Source organism: Globicephala melas, chromosome 4 (assembly GCF_963455315.2).
Source record: "Globicephala melas chromosome 4, mGloMel1.2, whole genome shotgun sequence".
NCBI classification, from domain to species: domain Eukaryota; kingdom Metazoa; phylum Chordata; class Mammalia; order Artiodactyla; family Delphinidae; genus Globicephala; species Globicephala melas.
The window spans coordinates 78,277,878-78,301,619 of record NC_083317.1 but is presented as its reverse complement, the minus strand read 5'-3'; the positions used below and the strand labels follow the sequence as shown (position 1 = coordinate 78,301,619).

The window sequence follows — 23,742 nt, the reverse complement described above, 5'->3', positions numbered from 1 at the left end:
ATGGAAATACTTGCAGCTTCCTTTTCTCTGTCCAGAGGGTCTCTGCTCCTTTCCCCTGGTAAACGTCCACAGAGGACTGCAGAGTCTGTGTTATTGAACTGCATCCATCAGTGCCTCTGCTTAGTTAATGTGCGGTGGGTTTGTCAGTTTCAGGAGCATCATTTGCTCATCATACACTGTTTTGTCATAGCTAGGACACAGGCGACTTTTTTTTTTTTCTGAGAAGATTGTTTCTTCCTTTGTTTTAGGCTGAAGAAATGTCAACCATTGGGAGTTTTGAAGGATTGCAGCCTGTGTCTCCGAAGCAAGAGGGAGATGACCTAAACTCTGAGACTGATCAGCTGTCCACGGAGGAGGGTGACCCAGGCACTGTCTCAGGGCCAAGGCAGACTTCAAGGCTTCCAAGTGTGACCGAATCAGCACTCTACCCCAGTCCCTATCACCAGCCTTATATCTCACGGAAGTACTTCATTACACGGGTAAAATAATAAAATCATGAATTTAAATACTACATAAAACTTCTCCTTAAAAATATCCTAATATCCTTCCATATACCACATGTTTTACCAACTGTTTTCATGTTCGTTATCTTGTGTAATAGTCACAATAACTGTGAAGTAGTCATCCTTATCTCCATTTTATAGGCGGAAGATCTGAATTTCGGAGAAGTTAAGGGTCTATTTTTGACTACCAGATAGTGTCAAGGAGAAGCATGTTCTCCAGCCTCCATGAGTCTTTGGCTCCTGAGTCCTGTATTCATGCTAGACCTGACCTCAATAAATTAATGCTCTATGGAGAGAGAACCAGACTGGCTAGAATATAAGGCTGGGAGCCCAGAGGGAATATTTGTTGTAAGTCTGGAAAAGACATGGGTGATGGAGTGGAAAGGGTTACTGAGCATGGGCTAAACCTCAAGGGTCTACACGGGCATGCTGGTATAACACTACGGGGACAAACACTTTATTCCAATCCTGTAGCTGCAGTTTGGAGCTGAGCTTCTTCCGTGTGCGTCAAAGCAGTGAGCTTGTAGGCTATCATCAACTGGGGGCAACACTGCAGATTGTGCTCTGTGGCAGCAGAGAGCTTCTTCAAGTGTACGTGGAACATCTCTTTGTTGAAAAAAAACTTTTCAACTCAACTGCTAAATAAGTGGTGGCCAAGAGTTTGAGACTATTTATAATGCTTTAACTAACAAACCCTGATTTGTTAGCCTTTAAAATATATCTTTGGTTAAGATAAAGTTGTAGCTAAAGAGACTCAATATGTGTGTGTGTGTGTGTTTGAAGATATATACCTATATTACCTGTATTCAGTGACTCATATGTGCAGAGTGCTTTGGCATGTTCTGTACTATGTGTGTGTTTGTGTGTTTTTGCATAGGGAAAGAAAATGGTTTATTTTCTAAAGTATAAGAACTTTATTGAATATGCAAAGTTAAGCTTAAGATATAGCTGGGAAAGAAATCAAAGCATCCCTTAGAGTGTCCTTTTCTTTGATAGTGATGATGAGAGATGAACAGGATTTGACGAGAGAAGAACAGTGATGAATGATATAGAATAAGGGCTTTATCATTGGAAGCTGGTTCAATTGAGAGAGCTGCCTGAGAAGTCTATGCAAAGCTGTTGTCTTTGCATCTGATGATGGGTCTGAAGTTGCTATAGATCAACCAATTGGCTGTTGTGAAGTAGGAATAGGAAATAGGGAATAACCTCAACCTGGATGGACAAACTGGAATTCCTTTTGACCGAGCGGCTCCCACCATGGAAAAATGGAACCTGTGTTTGTCTCCCACCAAGTTTGAACTTGAAGATGTGAGTCACTTTCAGGAGAAGCCAGTGCTCTTCTCCACCGAGTGAGCTGCACACTTACCCAGTTCAGGGAAGGAGGATCTGAGGGAGGAGGTCTGACTGTAGCAAAAGGAGCTGTAGGTCCAGGGGCTTCCCCACCCCCTCCCATGCCATCAAGTAAACAGGAGGTTGGCAGCTGTGAACATGAGCTGCACTTGGGCCTGATTGTCCTGCCCTCATCTTCAATAAGGAATCATGACTGATGTTTCACTTCTGCCTTTCAAATCTGACACAAATGTCTCTTGTGGCCAACACTAGTTTAGAAGCAGACAGGAAAGGAAATTCTAGAAAATGTAGTTCTAGCTTAGCTAAACTGACACAGTCTAAAGCTACAACAGAGCTTTTGTTTGTTTATTTATTTATTTACATGATGCTTTTATGTGTGTGGCTCTATGTAGCTTATAAAATACAGTCCCCTGGAGAAGCACTGTGAGGTAGGCAGGAAGGGGCTTATCACTCTTGTTTTAGTGGTAAACATATTGAAGTTTCAGAGGAGTGAAGTGACCTAAGCCACGTAATATTAGTGTAAGAGCTGTAGCTAGACTCTGTACCTTCTGTCTCTAAGTCCAGTGCTCTTTCTGCCATAATGTACAATTGAACGTATGGCCCCCTAGTAAAGATTTTCAGTGATTGACTACGATTCATGTAAAGAACATCTTCTCCAATAGGTGTATAGAAAGTAACTTTAAGTTCTCAAGAGCTTGGGAAAGGAAAACCTTCTTCTAATCTTATCAGTGAGTCTGAAGTAGACCTGAGGACTCTTTAGGAGGTATCTGTAAAGGCTACGTTCCCAAGCAGTCAGCATTAACTTTCCTTCAGACCAAGAGACAAAATATGAAGAGGTTTTTTCTTTTTTAGCATGTGAGTATAATGAACGTGCTTTAATGCATATGAGGATAATGAAAATACAATTGTTGGTTCGACTGAAACAATGATAAATATTATTTTGAATAAATAATGATCCAGTTTTACTACCTTGTAAACCACAAATCTGCTGATGTGGTGGTAGCTGAGGAAATGGGAGGAGACATTGTATGTATGTATATGTGTGTGTGTGTGTGTGTGTGTGTGTGTATATATATATACACACATATATATAAATTTTCTCATCTTCAAAGTATGGATAAAATGTCAGTTTTATATGGGAGTTTAAGCTAATTTTTAAAGAGTTCTTAATACAGTGTAAGACACATGTATTAACATTTCATAAACAGCATCTCTTGCTATTCTAAATGCTTTCTTTCTCTTTTTTGCTGACTTGGCATTCACATTCCTGTTATTGGTAATAGGAATGATATTAAGATGCCCGTGACCTCACCATGACCCCAAGGTGAGATACAAATGTAGACCTATAGGGTCTGTAGCAGGAAAGAGGTTCAAATGAAGGAAGCTAACTGATTTTCTCAAGGGATAATTAGATCAGGCCAGGGCTCTGAATGACTCATATCTATGAAACATACATCATAATGTTTTGCTTCTTAGAGCTGAAATGAGATCTAAGGATGATATGGGCCAATGCTTCTCAGTCTTTATCGTGCAAACAGATCACCTGGAGAGCTTGTTAAAATACTGGTTTGATTCAATGGGTCTGGGATGAGGCCTTAGATTCTGCATTTATATAAACTCTCTGGCAATGCTCATGCTTTCTGTCCACCTACCACACTTTGAACACCAAGTTGCTAGTCAATTCTCTAATTTTTAGAGGCAACTAAGGTCCAGAGAGGGGCAGTAGCTCACCCAAGGTCCTAACAGTTAGTGGGCACTGACTTGCCCAAGAGGTTAGTAAGTAGCAAAGCTAGGGTTAGAACAAATGTTCCCCAATTCCCATTCATAGTTCTGTGATCCCATGCAGTGATTTAAAATAAATCAGTTTATTACAGTGTAAGAATTTTAAGGATATATCTTGCAAATTCAGAAAAGCAGTAAGTGACTGAGTGGAGAAATTCCTTAGCCATGCATTTTATTTTATTACAGGGTTCTAAAATAATTTCACAGGAGGTGGTTTATTGAAAAAAATTGGAAAATGTGGGCAAGCAAGATAAAAGTCACCATAATTCCACAGTTCAAAGTTAACCAAAATATATGAATGTGCTTTTATACATTTTGGTGAATAACCTTACTTTTTCTTACATGTACATTTTATTGTGCAAAGGAATAGAATTACATGCCAAATATTTATTATGTCAATAACTGTAGTTTCATAAAATCATTTTTAACACTCTATAATATCCCGCTATGGAGATGTAGTACAATCTATGTAAGTTTTGCTGGATATTTAAGTTGGTTCTTGTTCATATCTGGAAAGGAAAGTTATTCCTTGGCTTGCTGAGGCAGGATGGCACTCAGTTACTCAGCTGCCAGGAGTGGACACCCAATGCTATAATAAGAAAGAGGATCAGTATATGAGTTTCAAGCTGGTTATGCAAAGATGTGACTGATATGAAAGTATAGATCAATTTAAGACAAACAAGGCATTTTTAGCATCATAATATCGTGCAATAGATCACATCTCTGAATACCTGGTCGTAAAACAAACCAGTCTGGTCCCTTCAACCTCTTGTGTTCTTTTATGGGTCACTCTGGGTTGTTGCTTTCTTCCCTCAGGCTTCCAGCCAATTATTTATTTACTGCAAATTTGCCGTTCTGATACAGCTTAGCATTCTTTCTCAGAGCCAGGAGGGGCCTCATAAAATATCCAACCCCACCCCTGAGACACATAAAGAGGATGTGACTTGTCCAAAGACAACCAGCAACTTAGGGGTCATAGCAGGCCAGGAACCCAAGACTCCTGGAACTTTCTACCACCCATCCACTGCCTCTGGCCTTGGACAATGAATGAGGAGTCACAGTAATGAAGGTCTGAACCACTTGCTATCAGTGTGCTTGGATAACCTTTTCCTCATATTTTTGTTCATCTGCTATTATTGCTTAGACATATCTAAAAATGGCCTACTGTCTTCTCTCAACAAAAGTACCCCTCAAGGCTAATAACTTGAGGTATATTATGATAATCACTTTAGTCGTGGAGAGTGATATTCAAAAGCAACTTCTTATGAAAGGAACAATACTTGATCCGCATGGGGAAAGATATATTTAAACTCCCTGTAGGACTCTGTATTTGCAGATACCTTATCAGAAAGTTGAAAGCGATTAGAGATGGGGAATTATCTCTAAATTTATACTTGAGAATGTAAATTACATACAAACTAATGGGACTAAAACTCTTTGATCTTTTAATATTTAATTAATGGTTCCCCATGGCCTTTTTATAGCCTGTGTTCTATTGTGAGCAACAAGATTTTAATAAGCAGGTTTGGGACTTCCCATTGTGTGGCAAGATGTTGTTGCCTTTATGACACTAATTTGACTTTCATACTCTCTCCTTTTCCCTCTTCTCTTACGACACGCTTCCCCATGTCTTGCTCTTGTACTGGGAACAACTAAATATATTAGTTGTATTGTTATTGTCTGTATGAGCTTCTTTGTGATTTAGAAATTATATATCTCACTGGGCAAAGTGTTTCTTGAATCCCCTCCTTACACTGAAATCCTTTGAAGATGGTAATAAAGTTGATGTTTCTATCTGAGGGCAGACACTTAACAATCATGAAATAAGAAGCATTTCCTTCATTTTCAGGGAGAGACAAATCTGTCTGGGCTTTACAAATCACATCCAATTCACAGCTGGTTTTCTTACCTTATGAAGATACCACAAAGTAAACTCTTGGTATGACGACACCCTCAAGGGAGAGTTGATTGTGTCTAAGTCCCTAGGAGCATTCCTTTCTATCTTGTCCCATCCTCTCACTGTCTAGCTAAGGGGTCCAGTACATGGGAAAATATTAGTAGCAGACATGAATATTGTTTGTGTGGCTCCTGGCCCTGGGCTATTCTAGCTCGAGGAAACACAAGGAGACAAATACATATGTCTTTGAACTTTCCTCAGTACGTTTGTTTTGATTGAAAATATTTAGTGCTAGACTATTAGAGAAAATATTGACCATTAAGCTATGTAGTGACTTATAAGTAAGGATCCCCCTAATGATTTTTTCTTAAAATTTAGAATTAGAAATGTATTTGTACTCTCTTGCCAGGCTTTCTCTGGTCGAGTGATGAGTACATATCATTCCATTATACTTTCGTATGAGTCTTAGAGTGCAAGGAGTCTCAGAGCTAATTGTTCAGTAACCATTTGATCCCCCAATCCTGGTACAATGATTTCCCTTCTATTTAATGTTAACAAGAAGAATGATAATGAAGTCTTTTATTCTTCAGTGTTACCAAATGTTTTCACCATTCCCTAACAGCTGTTACAGTTAATGATATCTTATCCATCTAACAAATGCTTACACCGATGCATGGAATGACAAGGTGACTTACCATGGGTCTCACAGCCAGCAGAAAGGCTGAGATTTAAAACCTTGTCCCAGACACAAGTCAAAGTGTTCACACACTTTATTTCATTTTTGACACTAAAAGGCTGAAGTTAATTTATCACAGTAACCAATAATAACAAATGGAGGAGAGTAAAATACTCTATCAGGATATGATGCATAACTGTTCCATAGAGGCATAACTGATATTTCTACTGAAGGTAAGAATTCAGGCAGTGAGGACACGGACAGAACTCCAGAGACTTCCAAACTGTTCTATAAGGAATACACTTCATTTTTAGTGTTTAACTTTTGAAAATGTGTATAGCCAAACAACACCCATCCACTGGCTCCATCCACCAAGTTCCTTCCCTACCCTTAGGGAACCGCTGTTAACATTTTCTATGTATCCTTCTAGAGTGACTTTAGGCCTGTACAAACACAAATACTTATTCTTACCCATTCTCCTCCTTTTCACACAAAAAGTTGCCATATTTACCCTTTCTTCTGAACATTTTTTTCCTTTCACTTAATAACGTATTTTGAAATCAAAGATTAGTACATGTTTCTTCATTTTTTACATATTTATCATATTTCATTGCATGGATATGTCCCATAATATATCTAACAACTCTACTATTGATAGATATTTGCATGGTTTCCAAGTTTTTGCTATCCACAAACTAGGCTGCAAAGGACACTTTATACATATGTCATTTTGTACATATGCAAGAGTATCTATAGTATAACTTCACAGAAATGGAATGTGTGGATCGAAGATTAGATCATTTTGATAGCTTTTGCCAATTGCCTTCCATAGGGAAGACAAGTAAGGTTTTGAAAAATTCTACATTCTTTTATTCATCTTTACATGTTTTTGGCAAAGTATCTGGCATAAAAGCATCCAACAAAATGCTTATTTTAGGATTATTTCATTATTCTCCAATTCCACTTATAATGTTTTTCTTCTGAAAAGTATTAGTTTCACTACCAAGTTATATTAGCTTGAGGCAGAAATTATGTGACTACACGAAAAGAGACAGGAAAAATAGCCACGATGAGTCATCAAAGAAAGCATCATTTTTTAGAGAACTTTGACCAGTGGGCCTAGTAGAGTCAGGCTGTATCACGGGGAGCCAAGGATGATGGATGATGGGAGAATTGTCACAGAATCAGGAAATTTCCCTGCAGGGTAGTCCAGTCCTACCAGCTGGATTACTGGAAACCAGTGATGTTGACACAATCTCCTGTGTCAGTGGGAGCTCAAGGCATATTTGACTAGTGTCCCAGAACTTACTGATTTTGTGACACACGGGTTTCAGCAAGCACGAGGTACCATACTAGCTTTCTGACAATCCTTTAACCAGCAGCAGAGGATGACAAAAGAGTTGGAAATCATTCAGTCCCCTGGCTGACTGTCCAATCCAACAGGAAACTTGTTAAAATTGAAAATTAGAATCTCTCAGTGTAAAAGGCTATGGTCATATTTTCTTAAAGATTTCCAGGAGATTTTGATCATCAGCTTGGCTCAGAAAGCTTTGGTTCAGTCTATTCAGTTGTCTTATAGATAAAGAAATGGAAGCCAAGGAAAGTTAAATAATTATCTGTAGGCCACAGAATTTATTCATGACATATCTGGAATATGAACACAGGTCACTCAATTCCCTGTAGTTGTCCTATCCATTTCCTGGATGACTTGTGCTGTGTGGAATGAGTGGAAGGGAGGGGGACAGATAAGTACTTGAAGTTCTGTACCATTTACTACCACTTCATCTGAAGCAGCTCCATTCTTTTCCTGTATTTTACATGTGGACTCATCTAAGATTTTTCTTAACTGATGGACTCTGTGGCTGTAGTCTTTCAAAGCCTTTTATCGTAGTTTGAGAAAACAAGCAAACCAAAATCCTACAATCACCTCACCTCTGAGAGAAGATATTTGAATGGGTCCTAGCTAGGCTAGTATCCCCATTTCCTTCTGGGAGAGAAAGGTCTCAAGCTAGGAGGATTAGGAATGTTAATGTTTGTGGAAGATTAGGTGTCTAGCATAAAGCCCTATTACATAGAGACTATATGAGAACTTGTAACATACTAGTCCCAGGGTTGGGCATGAGACCAGCACTGTGTTGTAGGCCTAGAAGTGGAATGTCTGGGTTTCCTGTCTTGTCTCTGTCACTTCTTGGCCGAGTGAACTTGACAAGTTATATACTTCCCTACACAGACCCCTGTTTTCACACTTATAAAATGGGATGGCTTCTAATAGATAAGCCCTTGGTGTAGTGGTTCTCAACCTTGGCTATACATTGGAGTTATCTGGGATGCTTTAAAAAAATCCTGATGTACTGTTAGGTGAATCCAGTCCACTGAGTATCTGATATAATTGGCCTGGTGCACAGCCCTGGCATTAGGATTTTCAAAAGCTCCGCCAGTGATTCTGATGGGTAACCAAGGCTGAGAGTAACTGCCTAGAGAACAATGGTTCTTATAGTAGAGTCCCACACCAAGAGCATCACCCAGGAACTTGTTAGAAATGTAAATTCTCAGGCCCACCCCAGAACTACTGAATCAGAAACTCTGGGGACAGTGCCCAGAAATCTGTTTTAAGACACATTTCAGGTGATCCTGATGTGTGCTGAAGTTTAAGAATCACTGAGCTAGAGGGTCTATGAATGTATTATTAAGACAGGGTTAATCCATTTTTAAGCTAGAGGCAGGCTCATAGTAGGAATTCCTTTTGGGATAAAGGTAAAAAAAGAGAGGTAAGGAGACAAAAAATTCATTTCCCAGAGCCAGATAAAACTATAGTCAGAATACTGGAAGAAGCTTTCCTCTTTGTGTTTTATGACCATGTACTCTTTGAAGAGAGAAAGGTTAGATTTTAAAAATGTATGTATTGCTAAATGCATTGAACTTCCTGATACACATTTGTTTATTAGAAAAACTGGTGCTCTGAAAATAGCTATCTTCATTTCTATGAGAAAATGTGAGTAAGATTATAGAAATCTCACAGGACTTGCATCACTTTTGTCCCACCCAAGGAGAGCAACTTAGTGAATACCAGAGTTTAAGACTAAGCTCTCCAGCAGGCAGTGCCTACAACAAACAGGCAACTCCAAGAATTATCTTTCCTGGTCAACTTTTTGGAGGAATTGCTGGGATATAGTAATTAATCATAAGCATGAAGAGGACTCAGTCTTCTCTAAACTAGGTATTCTCTTTCTCCTACTCAGCCAGGGGCCATTGAGCCTGCCACGGAAGACTTGAAAGGCCACATTGCCAAGACTTCTGGAGAGAACATTCAAGGCTTCTGGCTCTCGACAGAGTGAGTAGTTATGACTAAATGAAGGGCAGTGGAAATCTAGCCTTTTCCTTGACAACACCATAATAGAATAGGAGATGGCCCAGTGGAAGAATTTCTCCTGCTTACAGTGAGATAATTGATTGACATATCGAGCAGGAGAGTAAAGTTTCATGGTGCCCCATGGCTGATGGTATGACCAGGTTTGACTTCTATCACTGTTTTCCAGGCTAGTTGCTTCACTCAACCATCACTGTGACTACCTTAGGTCAGGCCCTCATCAGGGCTCTCAGGGACCATTGTATTAGCCTCCTCACTGATCTCTCTGGTTCCAATCTCTGTTTCTTGTAAGCACTCTCCCTCCAACCACATCAGGCTACTAACCATCCCACTCTGGGTACAGTGGAAAGGAAGGTTGGGAAAGAGGATGAATGAGGTCAACATATACAGTGTGAATTTTATCATTAAGTAAATTGGGTACAATAACATGAGCAACAAAACTAGGGAAATCATGCAGGATAAAGACAGGCCACCTTGGAGTGAGGGAGGGATAGATTGGGAGTTTGGGATTGACATGTACACACTGCTATATTTAAAATTGATAACCAACAAGAACCTACTGTATAGCACAGGAAACTCTGCTCAATATTCTATAATAACCTAAATGGGAAAAGAATTTGAAAAAGAATAGATACATGTACATGTATAACTGAATCCCTTTGCTCTACACCTGAAATTAACACAACATTGTTAATCAACTATACTCCAATATAAAATAAAAATTAAAAAAAAACAAAAGAAGCAAATAAAAAGCCCTCAAAAGAAAGGCCACCTGTCCAGAGTTAAGATAAAAACCAAATCTAACACTTAAGTGCTTGTCATTTTAATGACTGCTCCATTCACCCTCAAGGCTTATCTTAGCTACAGGGGTTTTCATTGCCAGACACAATGAAGATGGTTAACTTTCTGTCCTACCCTGACACTCTAGTGTCTGTGTGACCTTTTTTTCACCCACCAGGTGACTATTAGGAATGCCATAGTCCTTATAGTAGTAAGTAAAATATGCACATAATAAGGGTAAGAGGCATCTCTTTTCTTCTGCAGAATCCATGATATTAAATGGAGAATGCAATTAGAACTCCATTTGAGATACTTCATTGGTTCAGTAAGTTTTCTTGGTAGTACAAGCACCAAAGGTTCCAGCCGAAAAGCTCAGTCATTTCTACACCTGAGTGAAGAATCATTTTATCTTTCCCTTCTGGGAGGGACATCTTCTTTGAATAAATTTTAGGAGAACAACACTGGGATGTTTAACCTTCCAGTCGAGCAGAACAAATCCCTCAATCAAAGGAATGCAGAAACCAAATAAACTGTGAGTCCATCTTTCTGACCACCATAGCATATTTTTGTTTCAAATGAGTTCCAAAACTTGAATTAAAATGAATTTTTGAAAACCAAGCTGACAAGTTCTGAGCATTTGTGTCTTCATCTATGAATTGCAGATAATGATATATACCTGACAAGTTGTTATGAAGACTAAACAAGGTAACATTGTAAAATTCTTAGCAAAGTCCTTAGCACATAGTGGATTTTCAGTGGACATCAGTGTCCTTCCTCTGTTCTCAAGTACTAACTATTGGTAAAAGGCAATACTTTTTGATGTTGTTATTGGTAGCCTCTACCTTTATTTCTATCTTGTCCATCTCTATCTCTATCATCTCTGGGTTACCTTTAATGAAAAGTCTTTTAATTTATTCACTTTCACCAACTTACATTTTATTCTCTACTCTCCACCTCCCATCTGCAGAGTAAAATATGATTTGTGCAAATGAAAAGGCTGCCTTGGGCTTCCCTGGTGGCGCAGTGGTTGGGGGTCTGCCTGCCGATGCGGGGGGCACGCGCTCGTGCCCCGGTCTGGGAAGATCCCACATGCCGTGGAGCGGCTGGGCCCGTGAGCCATGGCCGCTGAGCCTGCGCGTCTGGAGCCTGTGCTCCGCAACGCGAGAGGCTGCGGCGGTGGGGGGCCCGCGTACCGCAAAAAAAAAAAGAAAGAAAGAAAAGGCTGCCTTGATTAAGCAAGATGTCTACATAAATTCTGAAGGTCACGTCAGAAGTAAACACTTACCTATTTTGTTTCTACAATGTATCTCACTTTTTTTCTACAATATATCTCATTTCATTTCTACAATGTATCTCATTTATAAGAAAGAATGCACAAACATGGTCTTTCAAATCCAGTGGTGGCTACTTTTGAATTCTCAAATAATAGAATCAGTAATTTCTTTAAGGGTGCATATTTTGTTTGGTTTTATTTGTACAGAAGTTTGACTTGTTTTTTTGTTTGTTTGAATGTTTCTGCTCAGTGATTGCAGTGGCCTGTAGATATCAATTTTTGGAAGATAAATCTGATTGTGTGATCTGCATTGAGGTTTAGCACTATAATTGTGTGCTTGATTTAACATCAGCTAGGATGATTGCTAACACCAGCAGTTTTCAGGTAAATATGAACAGCTTTGCCCCAAAGACGCAAGCCTTGTACTTACCTCTGAACCTAATAGGACGTTCAGAAAGTTGGTAAGAAATCTCTGGCAGCTAGTTTTCTATTTCTCTTTTGTCTTGTGGTACCCATTTATATTAAGGACAATAATGAGGCATGTATCCTATGCATGTAGAATTTCAAGCAATCATATTTGCTTATTTGCTATCAGACTTTCTTCCTTTGCACATTGGAACCCATTTCTCCTTTTTAAATGGTAGTGATTTTGTGTTCTTTTTTGGTCATTCTTCTCTCTCAAAATTCTTTTACTTCTCCCACAACCCTCCATCAAAATCTACTTTCAGGAAAAGATCTGATTCCAGTCGTTTTTACCAGTGTAAGACATTGCCAGTTTCTTTTCTTTCCGTGTTACTCTTTGTAGCTGGTTCAGACTGCCTTCATGTAATGGAAGGAGGAGGTACCAGTTGTAAAGAAAATGTTCAGGCATCTGGACTAAATGAATGGGCTCCCATTCACTGTGACTGTTCAAGCAGAAGATAGGAAGCTGTTTGTCAAAGGAGGGGCATGCATACGTTTTGAATGACCTTTCAGACTTAAGTCCTCTGTTTATTTGTAGTGCAGCAAAAAACAGCAACAGCAAAACCAATCAAACAAAAAACAAAACCTCCAAAATAACAACAGCAAGACTAAACAAAACAAATGTATAAACACACAGGCCCAGAAAGGTGAGAACCTGGGCTGCTCTTGTCCCCTTTCCTCCTTTTTCTAATGGAATAAGACCCATCCATTCCTGAGAGTTACAGGGGCTGTAACATAGACCTATTTCCCCAGCCTTACCAACCACACAAGACTCTTTTCAAGCATAACACTTTTTTTGTATGTGACAGAAAAGGCTGGGCTTCATGTACATCAACTTTCAGCTCCTTCTGGGCAGATGAGAAATCCCTGGCTACTCATCAGTGGTTTAAAGAATATCTGCTTTCAAACCAGTATTCCAGTTTCAGAATGATGAATAGTAAAAAACCTTTTAATGTAGTATATAGCACATGTAAAAGTATCTTCATGTCCATGAACTTGCTTTACCTTCCCTACATCCTTGTTAGTTGTATGATTCCCATTTTATAGATGAGAGGTGGAGACTAGGGAAAATGAAGTGGCCAGATGAAGATCCCATAAGTGATAGAGCAAGAAAGATGGACCACCACACTCCTGCGTTAGCTGGGTTCTGATTCTTTCCCCAAGTATATACAGTGTAGATGAGGGGTAACTGATAAGCCCAGCTCCATCTTTAGTCATGGTTTGTCAGACTCCTAGAAGTAGTTTGATATAGGAGGGCAAGGTGGGAGCTGTTGAGAGGAAACTTGAAAAGGACTTATGGGCCTTGTGTATCATGTTTAAGAACTTCGATTCTATCCCTTAGGTGATCCGGAGGCTCTGATGGGTGAGGCTCTGTATTTATATTTTATGAAGATCACTGAAAGTCCACAATCCCTTATCCAAAACGCTTGCATCAGCTGAGAATTTTTCATATTTTGGAAATGTAAAACAATGCATATGTTGTTTATTTTATGCCCCAAGTGGAGGTCTGGGACTACCCACCCTAATCAAACATATTAATCTCTTTTCAGGGAAACATGTGATATTAAAAATAGAATAAATCGTCATCTGGTTCAGATCTGGTTTTACCGCAAAGTGAGTTTGCACCACGGCTGCAATTTTCAGAGCTTTGTTGAATTTGAAATTGTGGATCAGGGTCTGTGGCCCGGACATGTTTGAAATGTGGAGGATCAATAAATGGGTGGGAGTTTAGGTGACACCTTAGATACTTATGCAATATCCATGAAGGTCTGATCCAGTGGCATGCTGGAGCTGGTTCACACTTGCTCATAAGAGGTGAATGGTAGGATTTCAGGAATTTTGACAGTCAGTTGTTAATTCTTAAATTTAAATTAAATAGTTTTACAAGTTATTATTATATGTAAAATTAAATAAAATTAGTTTCACCCCCAAATAAATTTTTTTTGTATTTTATTTTATTTATTATTATTATTTTAAACATCTTTATTGGAGTATAAGTGCTTTACAATGGTGTGTTAGTTTCTGCTGTATAACAAAGTGAATCAGCTATATGTATACATATATCCCCATATCCCCTCCCTCTTGGGTCTCCCTCCCTCCCTCCCTATCCCACCCCCCTAGGTGGACACAAAGCACTGAGCTGATCTCCCTGTGCCATGCAGCTGCTTCCCACTGGCTATCTATTTTACATTTGGTAGTGTATATATGTCCATGCCACTCTCTCACTTCGTCCCAGCTTACCCTTCCCCCTCCCTGTGTCCTCAAGTCCATTCTCTAAATCTGTATCTTTATTCCTGTCCTGCCACTAGGTTCTTCAGAACCTTTTTTTTTCTTTTAGATTCCATATATATGTGTTAGCATATGGTATTTGTTTTTCTCTTTATGACTTACTTCACTCTGTATGACAGATTCTAGGTCCATCCACCTCACTACAAAATAACCCAATTTCGTTTCTTTTTATGGCGGAGTAATATTCCATTGTATATATGTGCCACATCTTCTTTATCCATTCATCTGTCAGTGGACACTTAGGTTGCTTTCACATCCTGGATATTGTAAATAGAGCTGCAATGAACATTGTGGTACATGACTCTTTTTGAATTATGGTTTTCTCAGGGTATATGCCCAGTAGTGGGATTGCTGGGTCGTATGGTAGTTCTATTTTTAGTTTTTTGTTTGTTTGTTTGTTTGTGGTATGCAGGCCTCTCACTGTTGTGGCCCCTCCCGTTGCGGAGCACAGGCTCCGGACGTGCAGGCTCAGCAGCCATGGCTCACGGGCCCAGCCTCCCTGTGGCATGTGGGATCTTCCTGGACCAGGACACGAACCCACGTCCCCTGCATCGGCAGGAGGACTCTCAACCTCTGCGCCACCAGGGAAGCCCTATTTTTAGTTTTCTAAGGAACCTCCATACTGTTCTCCACAGTGGCTGTATCAATTTACATTCACACCAACAGTGCAAGAGGGTTCCCTTTTCTCCGTACACTCCCCAGCATTTATTGTTTGTAGATTTTTTGATGATGGTCATTCTGACTGGTGTGAGGTGATACCTCACTGTAGTTTTGATTTGCATTTTTCTAATGGTTAGTGATGTTGAGCATCCTTTCATGTGTTTGTTGGCAATATGTACATCTTCTTTGGAGAAACATCTATTTAGGTCTTCTACCCATTTTTGAATTATTTTTTGTGTGTTTTTGATATTGAGCTGGACGAGCTGTTTGTAAATTTTGGAGATTAATCCTTTTTAAGTTGCTTCATTTGCAAAAATTTTCTGCCATTCTAAGGGTTGTCTTTTTGTCTTGTTTGTGGTTTCCTTTGCTTTGCAAAAGCTTTTAAGTTTCATTAGGTCCCATTTATTTTTGTTTTGATTTGCATTTCTCTAGGAGGTGGGGCAAAAAGGATCTTGCTGTGATTTATGTCATTGAGCGTTCTGCCTATGTTTTCCTCTAGGAGTTTGATAGTGTCTGGCCTTACATTTAGGTCTTTAATCCATTTTGAGTTTATTTTTGTGTATGGTGTTAGGGACTGTTCTAATTTCATTCTTTTACAGGTAGCTGTCCAGTTTTCCCTGCACCATTCATTGAAGAGGCTGTCTTTTCTCCATTGTATAGTTTTGCCTCCTTTATCAAAGATAATGTGACTGTATGTTCATGGGTTTATCTCTGGGCTTTTTAACAGGATAAAAAGCACTTATACTCCAAAAATTTCTGTTTTTGTGCCATTACCATACTGTCTTGATTACTGTAGCTTTGTAGTATAGTCTGAAGTCCAGGAGCCTGATTCCTCCAGCTCCATTTTTCTTTCTCAAGATTGCTTTGGCTATTTCGGGTCTTTTTTGTTTCCATACAAATTGTGAAATTTTTTCTTCTGGTTCTGTGAAAAATGCCATTGGTAGTTTGATAGGGATTGCATTGAATCTGTAGATTGCTTTGGGTAGTATAGTCACTTTCACAATGTTGATTTTTCCAATCCACAAACATGGTATATCTCTCGATCTGTTTTTACCATCTTTAATTTCTTTCATCAGTTTCCTATAGTTTTCTGCATACAGGTCTTTTGTCTCCTTAGGTAAGTTTATTCCTAGGTATTTTATTCTTTTTGTTGCAGTGGTAAATGGAAGTGTTTCCTTACTTTCTCTATCAGATTTTTCATCACTAGTGTATAGGAATGCAAGAGATTTCTGTGCATTAATTTTGTATCCTGCTACTTTACCAAATTCATTGATAAGCTCTACTAGTTTTCTGGTAGCATCTTTAGGATTTTCCATGTATAGTATCATGTCATCTGCAAACAGTGACAGTTTTATTTCCTCTTTTCCAATTTGGATTCCTTTTACTTCTCCTTCTCTGATTGCTGTAACTAAAACTTCCAAAACTATGTTGAATAATAGTGGTAAGAGTGGGCAACCTTGTCTTGTTCCTGATCTTAGTGGAAATGCTTTCAGTTTTTCACCATTGAGAATGATGTTGGCTGTGGGTTTGTCATATATAGCCTTTATTATGTTGAGGTAAGTTCCTTCTATGCCTACTTTCTGGAGGGTTTTTATCATAAATGGGTGTTGAATTTTGTCGAAAGCTTTTTCTGCATCAATTGAGATGATCATATGGTTTTTCTCCTTCAATTCATTAATATGGGTTATCACATTGATTGATTTGTGTGTATTGAAGAATACTTGCATTCCTGGGATAAACCCCACTTGATCATGGTGTATGATCCTTTTAATGTGCTGTTGGATTCTGTTTGCTAGTATTTTGTTGAGGATTTTTGCATCTATGTTCATCAGTGATATTGGCCTGTAGTTTTCTTTTTTTGTGACATCTTTGTACGGTTTTGGTATCAGGGTGATGGTGGCCTTGTAGAATAAGTTTGGGAGTGTTCCTCCTTCTGTTATATTTTGGAAGAGTTTGAGAATCATAGGTGTTAGCTCTTCTCTGAATATTTGATAGAATTTGCCTGTGAAGCCATCTGGTCCTGGGCTTTTGTGTGTTGGAAGATTTTTAATCACAGTTTCAATTTCAGTGTTTGAGACTAGTCTGTTTATATTTTCGATTTCTTCCTGGTTCAGTCTCAGAAGGTTGTGCTTTTCTAAGAATTTGTCCATTTCTTCCAGGTTGTCCATTTTATTGGCATATAGTTGCTTGCAGTAATCTCTCATGATACTTTGTGTTTCTGCAGTGTCAGTTGTTACTTCTCCTTTTTCATTTCTAATTTTATTGATTTGAGTCTTCTCCCTTTATTTCTTGATGAGTCTGGCTAATGCTTTATCAATTTTGTTTATCTTCTCAAAGAACTATCTTTTAGATTTATTGATATTTGCTATTGTTTCCTTCATTTCTTTTTCATTTATTTCTGATCTGATCTTTATGAATTCTTTCCTTCTGCTAACTTTGGGGTTTTTTTTGTTCTTCCTTCTGTAATCGCTTTAGGTATAAGGTTAGGTTGTTTGTTTGAGATTTTTCTTATTTCTTTAGGTAGGATTGTATTGCTATAAACTTCCCTCTTAGAAATGCTTTTGCTGCATCCCATAGGTTTTGGGTCATCGTGTTTTCATTGTCATTTGTTTCTAGGTATTTTTTGATTTCCTGTTTGATTTCTTCAGTGATCTCTTCGTTATTTAGTAGTGTATTGTTTAGCCTCCATGTGTTTGTATTTGTTACAGATCTTTTCCTGTACTTGATATCTAGTCTCATAGCGTTGTGGTCGGAAAAGATACTTGATACAATTTCAATTTTCTTAAATGTACCAAGCCTTGATGTGTGACCCAAGATATGATCTATCCTGAAGAATGTTCCATGTGCACTTGAGAAGAAAATGTATTCTGTTGTTTTTGGATGGAATGTCCTATAAATATCAATTAAGTCCATCTTGTTTAATGTATCATTTAAAGCTTGTATTTCCTTATTTTTTTTCATTTTGGATGATCTTTCCATTGGTGAAAGTGAGGTGTTAAAGTCCCCTACTCTTATTGTGTTACTGTCAATTCCCCCTTTTATGGCTGTTAGCATTTGCCTTATGTATTGAGGTGCTCCTATGTTGGGTGCATAAATATTTAAAATTGTTATATCTTCTTTTTGTATTGATCCCTTGATCATTATGTATTGTCCTTCTTTGTCTCTTGTAATAGTGTTCATTTTAAAGTGTATTTTGTCTGATATGAGAATTGCTACTCCAGCTTTCTTTTGATTTCCATTTGTATGGAATATCTTTTTCCATCCCCTCACTCTCAGTCTGTTTATGTCCCTAGGTCTGAAGTGGGTCTCTTGTAGACAGCATATATATGGGTCTTGTTTTTGTATCCATTCAGCCAGTCTATGTCTTTTGTTTGGAGCATTTAATCCATTTTCATTTAAGGTAGTTATTGATATGTATGTTCCTATTTGCATTTTCTTAATTGTTTTGGGTTTGTTATTATAGGTCTTTTCCTTCTCTTGTGTTTCCTGCTTAGAGAAGTTCCTTTAGCATTTGTTGTAAAACTGGTTTGGTGGTGCTGAATTCTCTTAGCTTTCTCTTGTCTGTAAAGGTTTTAATTTCTCCATCAAATCTGAATGGGATCCTTGCTGGGTCGAGTAATCTTAGTTTTAGGTTTTTCCCTTTCATCACTTTAAATATGTCCTGCCACTCCCTTCTGGCTTGCAGAGTTCCTGCTGAAAAATCAGCTGTTAACCTTATGGGGATTCCCTTGTATGTTATTTGTTGTTTTTCCCTTTGTACTTCTAATATTTTTTCTTTGTATTTAATTTTTGATAGTTTGATTAATATGTGTCTTGGTGTGGTTCTTCTTGGATTTAGCCTGGATGGGAGTCTCCACACTTCCTTGACTTGATTGAGTCTTTCCTTTCCCATATTGGGAAGTTTTTGGACTATAATCTCTTCAAATATATTCTCAGTCCCCTTTTTTTTCTCTTCTTCTTCTGGGACCCCTATAATTTGAATGTTGGTGCGTTTAATGTTGTCCCAGAGGTCTCTGAGACTGTCCTCAATTTTTTTCATTCTTTTTTCTTTATTCTGCTCTGCCATAGTTATTTTCACTATTTTGTCTTCCAGGTCATTTATCCGCTCTTCTGCCTCAGTTATTCTGCTATTGATTCCTTCTAGAGAATTTTTAATTTAATTTATTGTGTTGTTCATCATTGTTTGTTTGCTCTTCCGTTCTTCTAGATCCTTGTTAAACATTTCTTGAATTTTCTCCATTCTATTTCCAAGATTTTGGGTCATCTTTACTATCATTACTCTGAATTCTTTTTCAGGTAGACTGCCTATTTCCTCTTCATTTGTTTGGTTTGGTGGGTTTTTACCTTTCACCCCAAATAAATTTAAAACAAAGGTAATATACTCAAAATGCCTCATCCTCTGATGATTTTACTTCACTTTGCTGTTATGTATGCTCTGGGGGTTATTTTTGCCTATTCTATTTGTGTGGTGGAAATAATACAGGACAGTGTGTTCCTGCCCCTTTCTACCACCTGGATGTTCAGTGATATCAGGTTGGTAGCTTGGAATTGGCCCCGGTGGCAGCAATTATCCCGTGAAAATAAGCCAACTAGAGGTCAGAGTTTGATTTATTGTTTTGTTTATTGTCTAAACTTAAGAAAGTAATAGAGTATATGTTAATAATGCAGATTAAGTTTAAAAGTGAGTCGTGTCTGTGGCTATAATATTGTCATAGCACAAAAAATTTGAGGAAATATTCTTCCAGAATTCAAAAACTATTATCCAATTTAGCAAAAAGTCACCTTTTTCATTGGTGAATGGATGAAGTCTGTACAGGTGGCTGAGGAAAGATGAACGCCAAGCAGAGGTTGCAGGGTTGCAGAGGGTCTGTGTTCTGGCTGGGGCAGAGGCCATTGGCTGTTCTCGCATCAACCTGCTGACTCCCAGCCTAAGCTGGATATTCCAAAAGGCCTCTTCTTCCTCTGTATCCCTCTAGTGCTCTCTACTGCAAAATCGTAACATGGGGGCACACTTGAAAGCAGAAGTGCTTAAGAGAATCTGATGTTTATCATAGAGCATATACTGAAGTGTGCATTAGGAACTGAGAAGCAGTAAGTTGATAACTGACATAGCTGGGCTTTGTGGATCTTTGTGTTTAATCATCTAGGAGGAAGGAGTTCAGGGTAATGCTTGGGCTTTGGCCTGGCAAGCTGATGGGCTGTCTGTGCCACAATTCTAAGTTAAGAAGGACATGGTAACTCTACCTTATTGAGAAACCACCATATGCCAAACATTGGAGGAGAAACTGTGCACACAGTCTCACTTAATCCTCCCAACAGTCTTGTCATTCACTTTTTACAGAACTTGTTGTATAAAGTTGTGGGGAAAAAAATGTGCCTGAGGTATCCATCGTGCCTCCTCATAGTGGTATTGAATAGATGGTTCTACGTATGTGTACAGATGCCCTCTTCATTATTTTTCAAAAGGGACAGTAATCCTGACGTATTTATATAGGCCTGCCTTCTATAGGTGCTAAGGGCATGAAATAACATTAAGTCAGTCAAAGCATTTTCCAAGGGATATCACCCAAACTAGTGCAGATTAAATTCTTTGACATGTTCTAAATTTAGACAGATATATCATTCAGCAGATTAGAAAAATGAGTTTGAAGGCACTTGGGTAGCGAATACAAGGAGGATGGACAGAGAGACCAAAAGGAGAACTGGAGAGATGCTATCAGCTCCAGCGAGATCCCAGTTAGCTGAAACCATTAAGAATACCCTAAGGTATTCTTAAAGTGTACCATATACACTAATATGTATAAAATAGATAATTAATAAGAACCTGCTATATAAAAAATAAATAAGTAAAATAAAATTTAAAAATTCAAAATTCAAAAAAAAAGAATACCGTAAGGAGACTTCAAGTGAGACTCAGGCTTCCAGCCCAGCCCAGCCCATTTAGGAATTTTATAACTTTATAGCTGTAAAGACAGGATGATGTTTATCTCCTCCTCGTACTGTCTTTCTTGGCCCTCTGGGAAAGGACTTTTACAATAAATAGTGCCTACGCTTTTAGAAGTGATCCATTAAGCCAGTACCAAGGAGAACATCTTGACACTCTGTGGAGTCTCAGAAAAGTGCGATACGATGGCAATGACGTGGCTCTTCAGTCAAATGTACTCAAGATGTCTTTGTCTGCGGTGGTTAAGGAGGCGGGGGGAGATGAGATCTTCCCTCCACACACATTAGTGTGAAGTGGTGGTGAGGGTTGTTGTTCTCATTCCCCTTATTCCTGAAGGAGAGGACTTGCCTCTAGTGGCTGGGATCAAGTAACTCTTGCTCTTCATCTTCATGGCAAATACTTTCAGCATGTTTCATTGCCTACCTCTCCTGAAACCCACCTAGGTTTTTATCCTCAGACTTTGGTGAAATCCGACTAATTATCTGTGTTGGACATAAAGACAGTAGAATGAAAGTGAGGTCAAGGAAGCAGCCTGGTGTCATAGAAAGAGTCCTGAATTTGGAATCAGAAGACTTGGGTTTGATTCCTGGCTCTGCTACTTATTATCAGTGTAGCTAGGTGAACTTGAGTGGGCTTTCCATTTTGTTTTTCTAAATTAGTGAATTTGTTTTAATACAGTCTTTAATCCATTAGAAATCCACTGCTCTTGAAAGAAGCACAGCTACTATTAATGTTTGGTATATATCATTCCAGCTTTTCTCCATGCAATCTTCTGTCAAAGATTGTTATAATATTAATAGATAACATTTACTGAGCACTTAAACTGTACCTTGCGATAAGTGCTTTCCATGCATTTGCCGTTATATTTGTATAATTTATATAATTTTGATGATCTCTAAATGGCATTTTTCTTAGGGATTTTTCCTCGTATTTTTCTTGGTTATCTTGTAGTTTTTGTAAAGTATTAGACAGTTACTTTTAAACTGTCAGTGGCTACACAAATGTAAAGGTTTATATTATCTTTTTAGAATTGAAGCACCAAGTAAGGGAGAGTTACCAGTGGGCCAGAGTAACATTCCACAACTGGAAAGAGAAATGAAAATGTATAAAGCATTCCCCACTTATTTTTTGATAAAAAATAGTAGGTAATATTCCTGTAGCACTTTATAGTTTAAAAATTACTCTTCTTCATTTAATTCAATCTTCAGAGCAATTGTCTGAGGCAGGAAACATGAACTCCAATTTGCAGATGAGGAAATCAAAGCTCAGAAGAGTAACACATACAAAATAGATAAACAACAAAGACCTACTGTATAGCACAGGGAACTATACTCAATATCTTGTAATAACCTATAATGGAAGAGAATGTAAAAAAAGAATATATATGTATATATATGTATATGTATGTATTGTATAACTAAATCACTTTACTGTACACCTGAAACTAACACATTATAAATCAACTATATTTCAATAAAAATTTTTGAAAAAGAAGAGTAACACAGCTCTAAAGTAGCAGAGACAGGGCTCCAATGCATTATTCTGCCCTGACTTTTGCTAAAATGATCTTTTGCTACTGTGCCCAGATTCCATGTGTGCCCCTTCTCAGACTGTAACCCAATGGTTAAACTCAGAATTCTGTTTCTTGGGCTTGGTGGGGTAAGTGGAATTGTGCAGGGCATCTCTGCTTAATTTAGAATGATTTCCCAGAAGAAAGAACTATCCTAGATGTTTAAATAAAAAGAAAGGCATCCGGGAAGCGAAGCAATGTTGAGGCAGAGGAGACCAAACGATTTCCCAGGCACAGGGTGCCACTGGAGTTCACTGGTCCCCAAAGCAATGCCTGTGTTTGCTTTCACACCTGCACTCATGTTTGATCCTCAAACAGACCCAGGGAAGAAGGCAAGAAGGAACTATTGGTTTTATTTTCTGGTTGAAGAAACCCAGAGATTAAACGACTTATCTAAGGGCAACCACTTATTAAGGGTCACAGGACAGCTTGACTTCCCGGGACCTCTCTCTCAGCCCAGTTGTCTTCTCACTGTACTGCTCTTGCTGCCTTTTGTGATTTTTTTTCATCTCCCAACACAGCCATCACCACGGTTTAAATTGGTTAAATGATCTTTGTGCCTGTGTCTGGTTTCTTCATTGATTGTCTATTGTTTTCAGGGAGGAGGACAGTGATTCGTTGGGCAGGTTCAGAGACCTTTTCCTCTTTTCCTCTCCAGATCTTTCTGGCCTTGTGTTGTCCATTTGACTTTATTTAGTCTTTTCCCAGAATCAACTAAAAAGTCAGATACTTGTAGGGAATGGTGGCTGCCGTTGATGGGCTAAGGTCAATCATACTTTATCTTGTCACAGTATAATTAGGAATGCTGAACTACTTTTGTAATGAAAAACACTGCTACTAATAATTTAAAAAATAAAGACACACATAAAACAAAAACCCCAAGTAAACTGAGGAATCGGGGATTGCTAAACATTTTAGTCATGAATAATAAATGTAATATACAAATTAACAACCTGAAATGTATCTCCTCCCCAACCCCACTCATTTTTGCATCCTTTCATTTATTCTAGACTTTGCTACTCAAAGTGTGGTCTTGGAATCAGCAGCAGCAGCATCACCTAGGAGCTTGTTAGCAATGCCGACCCTCAGGACCCACCCCAGTCATACTAAACCTGGGTCTGCATTTTCATAGGATCTCCCGTTGATTCCTATCATTAAAGTTTGAGAAGCACCGGTCTAGATCACTCTC

General features: G+C 38.5%; 1 protein-coding gene across 1 annotated transcript in view; it reads left to right on the top strand.

The window, feature by feature from the left end:
• The first annotated feature begins 257 nt into the window (after positions 1-257).
• Positions 258-23,742, top strand: part of TPRG1 (tumor protein p63 regulated 1) — a 117,654-nt gene continuing 94,169 nt past the window's right edge. Inside the window, exons 1-2 of the mRNA XM_030856670.2 lie at positions 258-479; positions 9,448-9,539. Of these exons, the coding sequence (XP_030712530.2) occupies positions 258-479; positions 9,448-9,539 (314 nt within the window). The remainder of the gene's footprint in view (positions 480-9,447; positions 9,540-23,742) is intronic.